The sequence below is a fragment of the Rhyacophila brunnea genome, unplaced genomic scaffold (assembly GCF_057557595.1).
Source record: "Rhyacophila brunnea isolate RB1 unplaced genomic scaffold, BYU_Rbru_1.0 scaffold_13, whole genome shotgun sequence".
NCBI classification, from domain to species: domain Eukaryota; kingdom Metazoa; phylum Arthropoda; class Insecta; order Trichoptera; family Rhyacophilidae; genus Rhyacophila; species Rhyacophila brunnea.
In genome coordinates this window covers 11,888,784-11,897,121 of record NW_028232785.1, presented here as the reverse complement: position 1 = coordinate 11,897,121, position 8,338 = coordinate 11,888,784, and the positions used below count along the sequence as shown (strand labels likewise).

The following is an 8,338-nucleotide window of genomic DNA, read 5'->3' as shown; positions in this document are numbered from 1 at the left end:
AGTGGCCAGCCATCTAAGTTGGCTCAATTAGATGACTTGTACAATGTGCGTGCCCCATACAAAGTGAACAGCTTCTAATTATATCCACCTCTCCACCCCAAAGTGTCATTGATGGGTTCGAAGATACTACACAGCACGCTCTGCTGAAATGAGCCTAACACTCTTTCCATGCTTTTAGTCTACAAGCCATCCATGACAACTGGTCTTCAATGCCTTGGAACGTAGCACCTTCATTATACCAAAGCAATATCTGCTCTCACTTGCAGGCGAACATCTCTGACTTTTTGTTTAGTGACAACCATAAAAATGGCGTTCTACATATTCATACTAAGTTCATATATCTTCTTATGGTGTTTAAATACATATACCATTGATATTGTACTTCAGGGAAGAGCATACTTTTTTCACATATTTTCTTGATGATTTTTCTTAATGTGTTTGTTAAGTTGCCACAACTGGCCGCACTTGTACGAGCAAACATCACACATGTGCGGTTTATCGCCGTCATGCCGTCGCAGTTTATGTAACCTCAAATTAGTCTTCTGCTTGCATGTGAAAGTACACAAATCACACTTCAGAGGCTTCTCACTAAAATGCACCGTCCTGTGAATCTTCAACTTAGGCTTTTGCACCGTTGCATAGTCGCAAAGGTCACATTTAAAAGGCTTTACGTTGTCGTGGATCATCTTATGCTTCTTAAGATATATCATATTAACGGTCGCATATGGACATACATCGCATTTGAATTTTCTTTCAATCGGTTCGTGTTCGTTTCTGTGCTTATTTTTCATATGCGTCTTTATGGTTGCCAAATGCCTGGACCCGTAAGGGCAAATTTCACATCGGTACGGTTTTTCTGGACTATGTATTCGTTGATGCGTTTTGAGATTTCCTTTCTGATTAGACGTATACTGGCATTGGTCGCACTGAAATTTAAGACCATTACTATCGCCAGTGTTCGATTCGTCATGGTTTTTTGTCTTGTGATGTTTCATCAAACATGTCATGTACGTTTTAAACGGACATAAATCGCACAGGAGCTGTTCGCCCTGAGAGTGCACTTTCAATTTATGCCTTCTCAAATCAAACGGCATTCTAAACGACAAAGGACATAGATCACATTTGCACAGTTTTAATTTAGAATGCGTCAAACTATGCACTCTCAATTTCGGCCTTTGCACAGTGCTGTAATCACACAGTGGACATTTAAACGGTTTCTCCGGAAAGTGTATCCTCCGATGTACCTTCAACGATGACACATCCGCAGAACCGTACGGACACAAATCACAATTGTAAGGCTTCACGCTACTGTGCATACGTGTATTATGCCGAGAGAGACGAAAGTTACATTTAGCGGCATAAGGACATAGGAGACATTTGAAAGGTTTTTCAGTACTGTGACTTAATCTATGTGCGTCTAATTTACATTTTAGTTTAAACTTCCGAGGGCAGATATCACACGCGTGTTTGTATCCATCCGGGTCAGCCGTCGGTTTAGTTTTATTTACTGCAAGCGCACCAGACGACTCCTTTTCATTACTGTAATTAGAGTGAGACAGTTTATGCTCTATCAGCATCTCTTTCTGCTTACACTCATACGGACACAGACGACATTTTAACATTTTGTTATGGGTAAGAACGTGAGAACACATGGACGACCTGTATTTACTTTTGAATGAACATTCTTTGCACTCATATATTTTTTTGCCATTTTCATTTACCAATATATCATATTTTTTTGGTATTTTCTTTATGGACTTTCGCTTTCGTCTTTGTGGTTTTTCAGCGTCTTTAACAAATACTTTTTCAACGTTATGTATGGGTTCATGACGTTTCAATTCACTCAATTCCTCGTGTTCAAATGAACAAACATCACATTTAAAAAGTGAATTATGAATTTTATTCTGATTTACAGTTGGAACAAAAAAATTCGAATTTTCAAATTGTCCTTTTATTTCAATTGATTGCTTTTCTTCATTAGAAAATATATCATTATCTAAAATCTCAGTTTTAAAATCATGTTCGTCGATTTTTATTTCGGTATAAGGAAGCAATGTTTGCGATTTGTCCAAAGTTTGAATTGAATCATTAGCAATATCTTGGGTCACTTTGGTACAACAGTTATTTATTCCAGTATGTAAGATGGCAACATTTGATTGATTTGCTGTTTGAAAATACGATTCGTTTTTTATTTTAGGCACATGAATATCGACTGCAGACGTAATCTGAAAAACAAATATAAAATATTATTCGATAACTGAATAAAATAAAAACCTAATTCAACAAGTCGACGGGGATAATTCCAAAGATGTTGAAAATACCTTCTTCTATAGAGATCGGTGGCGAGGGATGGAGGTAATATTAACCGGGTCCGACAACTTGTACGTAAGCAGTTCGCCGTATCACACTTCACCGTGAAATGTTGTATCAGAAATATATGGCCGTATATAAAGTCGTTCAATGCACAAACCGCACCTGGCGTGTAGCAATTAACATTATAATTAAATGTGGTCATTAAGTGGTCAGCACTTAACGAGACGTAGATGGTCGAACCTCTTTGGCTCGTATAGTACCTACTGACATAAAACTCATGTCTAAATTTTACACGGTTCTTGTCGGTTTACACTTTACAGCATGGGTGGCCAAACCGCGGCCCACTGGGTGTCAACTTGTGGCCCGTGGAGCAGTGAGAAAATAAAAATAATATCAAATGGCAATAATAAAAATAATATCCCCACCAGATGTGCTAATTTCGCAAATTGAGATTCGATATTAGAAGATTTTAAAAAGCACCGTGTGCTTTTTGCTGCATTTGCAACGCCATTCTCCGTAGACGTGAATTTATTACCGGGAAAATTACAAATGGAACATTATGAAATATGTTGCGATGAACAGTTAAAGGAGAAATTCCATCAGGTTGGTTTGGAAGAGTTTTACAAAAGATATTTGGACAAGGAGAAATATCCTGCATTTTACAAACATGCTCTTATGATGACTTCGCTATTTGGAAACACTTACACGTGTGAAGAGCTTTTTAGTCGGATGAAGCATATCAAATCTCGAGTGAGAACACGAATCACTTTTGTGCATTTGGAAAACGGTTTGCGTGTAGGAACAACCTCAGTCGATATCGATATTGATGCACTTACTTAGGTCTGCCACACAAAATCAAACTTCTCAATAAAAAAATTTATTTTTATATAATTTTGTTTATTTTTTATTATTTAAAAAAAGAGTAATCTGATAAATATGCTTGATTCTCATTTTTGTTTTATTTTATTAATATATATAATATATATTTCTTTTTTGTTTTGTATAATAAAAAAAATCGGATGTGCGGCCCGGCCCGGCAGAATATTTAATTTTTAGAATCTGGCCCGGCTGCTGAAAAGGTTGGCGACCGATGCTTTACAGGAAGCCAGCCGTAAACAAATTTTGAAAATAGCTGATATACTGGTTTATATGTTAGGTTAGGTTAGGTTTTCATTCTTGAATTCATGAATTTTGCCAAAATCAGCTATGAAAATTGAATTGTGTTCATATTAAATCTAATAAAATTGGAGACCGTATAGTAAACGGTCATCTCTTTCCGATAAGAAAGCTCACGGCGAACTGTGCCACGGTGAAATGTTTTACATACAATTTACATGTAACCAATATTAACAGACTTAGACACTACGAAGTGTTAAAGCTTACATTACGAGTAATGGGTGTTAGCCATTCAACCATCATATTGGGTACGATCAACGGTCAAACTAAGTCATACAGGTAACGCCGCCATTGTCATAGAATAGTAAGCTTATAAAAATAAATTGGTGTTGTCTTTTCTGTATTTTGCCTGGATGAAAAATAAAATCGTAAGTTATTGCAATTTAACTAATTATAGGTACTTATAGGTGGCACTGGCGAAAGGTGGAGGTAGGCTGTTTAGATCCGACATAAATACTGCATGCTAAACTTTGCCACGTCACCTTATGTGTTTTCATTGAACTAAAACTACAATATGCAGTTTTTTTAATTAATTAAGCCCTGCATAACCAAGCCCTAATTGATAATAGTCAAAAAATAGTTGTCTTTCTATGAAATATCCAAAAGTATGCCATTAAATCATAATATTTAATTTTAGATATTTTATAGATAGAAGAATATTTTTTATCTTTTATGGTTTGTTTTGGGCAGGCTTAGTAAATTAAATAACAGCCTACCTCCACCCTTCGCCACTGATAGGTAGTGTAAATAGTCTAAAATGGAAAAAAAGAAGTTGGGTATATATCCAATAGAAAAATAATTAGAAAATGATTGTTTCATACTCTTGTGTGGTCACCCGAGTGATACTTTTTTCGATAAAAATGCTTTATTTGAAGACAGCATATAGGAAATACTCTCTTCTATATTTGGTAGTCTAAGATGAAATTGTCTATATGCCCCTCGATTATACACGATTGTAAAATTATTAGATTTTGGGGTAAATTAGATAACTATTTCTTTTATTCAATGAATAATTCACAAGATTTAAGAATGTACCATTCTAATTATTGAACATACATAATTTTGAAAAACACTTCTGAGAAAATATATTATAACCAATAGAAAAAATCTTTTTGAAAAAAGTAAGCCACCCGGCTGGAATCGAACCAGCATCTCTTGGGTTTACGCCCCGTCCGCGCATTATCCTCAATGCTACCAGGCGACAAATTTTAACTATTGGCCTTTTAATACCTATTCATCAGCGTTCTTCTAAATCAAGCTACTTTGGCAATCAGTTTTTGTTTATTAAATCAAAGTAGGTACCTACTACTTCAATTACTAACCGACGTCAAGGATTTCTCCAATATTTTTATTAATTATTTTTTTCAAAAAGATTTTTTCTATTGGTTATAAGTAAGGTAAATGTACCAGTAGTTGACCATGTACCAGTAGTTGACCTTTTTTCAATAAAATGCCCAAAATAAGAAACGTAGACACGGGATTGCTCTAAATTGTAAAGTTGGGACAAGTGAAGCCATCTGTGGTCGGATTGAGAAACTAACACATCACCATATGTCATAGGAGCGTCATAGCAGCTATTTGAAAACAACACATCACGCCGTAAGCATTTTATTTTTAATTTCTTAAGTAAATTGTTAAGGATATCAGTGGATGCAAGCATATGGCAATTTAATGTTTTTGACTTCATAATAGTTAATGCATTACGGGCAGTCATAACATTGAAGTATCAATATCATTTGTAATTTTTAAGTTATATTTACAAGGAAGCAAGTTTGTGGGGGGGTCAACTACTCAAACTTTTTTTAATACTTTTTCAGTAGTCAACTACTACATAAATTAAATAAAATTATTTCACTTAGTTTTGAACAATTTTTACATTCATAAGTATGGAACGATGATTATTTATTAATTAGAAGTGTCTAGGGTGGTTCTGTCCAGTAGATGACCTAGGTGTCAACTTTTTATTTTTATTTTTTAAGCAACGGGTTTGTGTATTTTTTCTTCAGAAAACAAAAATTTCTTGAATTATAGCCCTGAATATATAGCAACTGAATGAAGCAAGCCAACAAAAGCCGACAACTTACGAGAAATAGCGACGCGATAAAAAAATGCAGGGCATCACGGAGGATTTACTTTGGTCATTATAACGTACCCATATAATTAATAATGTTAACGTTAGTTTTGCCGCAAATTGTTTATCAGCCTACCTCACCATACTTTTTATATAACCTACCTGCTTCACCATACTTTCATATAACCTGCCGCCCCTAGGAGAGCAGGGTCTTAGCCAAAAAAGGAATCGAGACAGTGTACCAGCAGGTAAATGCCGACGATAAAGAATGCATAACCGTCATAGTAACAGGGAGTGTCGGTGGGGCTGTCACACCAACGACAGTCCTCTACAAGTACAAAAGAATTCCTCAAGAAATTTCCGAAAATGTGGACTTTGACCGTGGAGCCCTTAAACTGTAACAGTACCAGGAGAATCGTAAAGTGTGCCTTCAATGGTTTCATCAGAGGATCCCAAGCGGTATTTAGAAAGAGATCCTGAGTAAAAACATTGATGAGGAAAATCTTGAATCATTCCGCAAAAACAACGAACTTGATCAAGATGACAAGTCACTGTTCGCACTGTGACGAAAAGTAAAAAAATGAGTTGGAAAATATCACTCCACCTGACCCGGTCAGACTCATCGATGAGGCATTGCAAGAAGAGGAATCCGATGATATGATGTCTTTGGCCGCCTGGAATACTATGAATTATTATGATCAGATCAGATGTTTCATCTCCAATCGCTAGGGCACCTGTGGCTGTCTAACGACTTGTGATGGTCATTCGTCTCCAATCGCCAGTGCACCTAAGGCTGGTATAAGGATTTGTAATGATACTTCGTCTCCAATCGCCAGTGAACCCGTGGCTGGTCCATCAAATATTCGTAGTCCATTCAAGAGACATTTTTTCTTCCCCGGTGAAGGGGAAGAAAAATTCATGAAGAAAGCAAAAAAGGGAAAAAACCCCCACCAGTGTTTCCGGTAAACCTTGCCAGGAGTATTTCCTAAACAAAAAGTGGAAGAAAGAAGAAATGGAACGGTTGAAAAAAGAACGAGCTGCAGAGAGGCAAAGAAAGAAAGAACTAAATGAGCATGCAAAGGAAGAAAAAAAATGGGGGAATTGAAAGCAGTCAAGAAGAAAATGCGTTTTTCTTCCGAGTCTTCTAACCCAAGTGTTGACATTTCAGACTCAGCGGAGAGTGAATGGCATAAGTCTAGTGATGAAAGCTTTAAGCCTAAAACTCGATGGCTGCCCGTTATGAAAGTCATTAATGAACATTATATTATAATACTTCCCGGGGAAAATAGTCCATATTTCTAAAGTAAAAGCTACTATTTCATCGATGCAAAAGTGCGGGAGATTATGGAAATGGCCAGAGCGACCCGATGTACTTAGCTATGAATGGAAGGTGGTAGTATCCCACATAAATGATCCGACACAAGTAAGCAAAACTCGTAATGTTTATTTAGTTCCGGAATAATTGGACTTTATTTGGAATATCTAAGGATTTTTATGTTAAGTTTTATTTTGGTAAGTACTGAGCCTATGCGTTACTATGTAGTATGTATGTACTTAGTTGCTAAAATAAATATATTTTTGAATTTTTAGTTTGAAGTAACTAATTTTGCACCTTTTGTTACTCGAAGCTGATGATTGGCTGTCAAACAAAATCCTCTCCTATGTAACTTGTTACTGAACCGCCCATTGTTACCAAGTTGATTCAAGTAGCTATGGGCTAGAGTGGTCTGACAGGAAGCCCTGAGGCAACTCTGCCATAAAGCCTTCTGATTAGACATGGTCAACTACTGATAAATATAGTGGTCAACTACTGGAACCCCTGATTAGACATGGTGAACTACTGAAACATATAGTGGTCAACTACTGGAACTTTCAATTTTTTGGATGGTCAACTACTGGAACAAAAACATGGTCTTGAAAAATTGAACACAATTTTTTTGTAACAGACCCTTTCTTAATTTTTGTCTTGTCATATTAATTAAGACATTTGATCCACTATGAGTAGACTTGCTTTGCCAACATTCGGTGTAATGCTAAACGTTAATCGTTATTTTTGTTGATTTTTTTTCTTAAGTGGTCAACTACTGGTACGTTTACCTTACTTAATATATTTTCACAGAAGTGTTTTTCAAAATTATGTATGTAAATTAGATATTCGAGATCTAGCAATCGTTGGTATACCACGGGTTCAATTATAATGGTAAAATACATCGCGGAAACCCTCAAAATTGAGAAAATCACTTGTTATGTTTTGTGAAACCACCGGGATCGAACCTGTAGACGCCGTGCGGCATTGGACTATGGGGCTGCTGCTGATTATGAAACATGTCCTCTTTTTATCATCGTCAAATATGGGAACCCTACTCCCACAAGGAGCTAATATGAGATACTGACCTCTTGTTTAATTGGTCCACAATCTACATCTGTCTTTATTCGATATGCGTTATGCGATGACACACTGGGGACAAAATGAAGCGGGTCTTCCAATACACCATTAAAAGAATCATTTATTGCCAAAGGGTCGACTGGTTCTTCTTTAATATCCATTATAGCTGTTATTAATGATTAGATGAAAACAGTAGGATCATTTCTAACATTTTTGTTTTGTTTATGTTATTTTTGACAGATAAAGATTAGTTTTCCACAATCACTAAAGTTGCCAAGCTGACAATTTTTTAACTTTACTTATAATTTCACTCCAAGTAACGAATGTACAAAAGGTACCGCAAAACATTTTACAATGAAGAAAAATTTTAACTGTAATAAATATATTTAAAT

At 36.0% G+C, this 8,338-nt stretch overlaps 1 protein-coding gene across 1 annotated transcript; it reads right to left on the bottom strand.

Moving 5' to 3' along the window:
* Positions 1–260: 260 nt before the first annotated feature.
* LOC147076495 (uncharacterized) lies at positions 261–8,218 on the bottom strand. Its single transcript, XM_085940303.1, has 2 exons — positions 7,955–8,218; positions 261–2,225 (listed from the first exon to the last, which is right to left on the bottom strand). The coding sequence occupies exons 1-2, from the start codon at positions 8,105–8,107 to the stop codon at positions 405–407; spliced, it is 1,974 nt and encodes a 657-aa protein (XP_085796429.1). The 5' UTR covers positions 8,108–8,218; the 3' UTR covers positions 261–404.
* Positions 8,219–8,338: the final 120 nt, after the last annotated feature.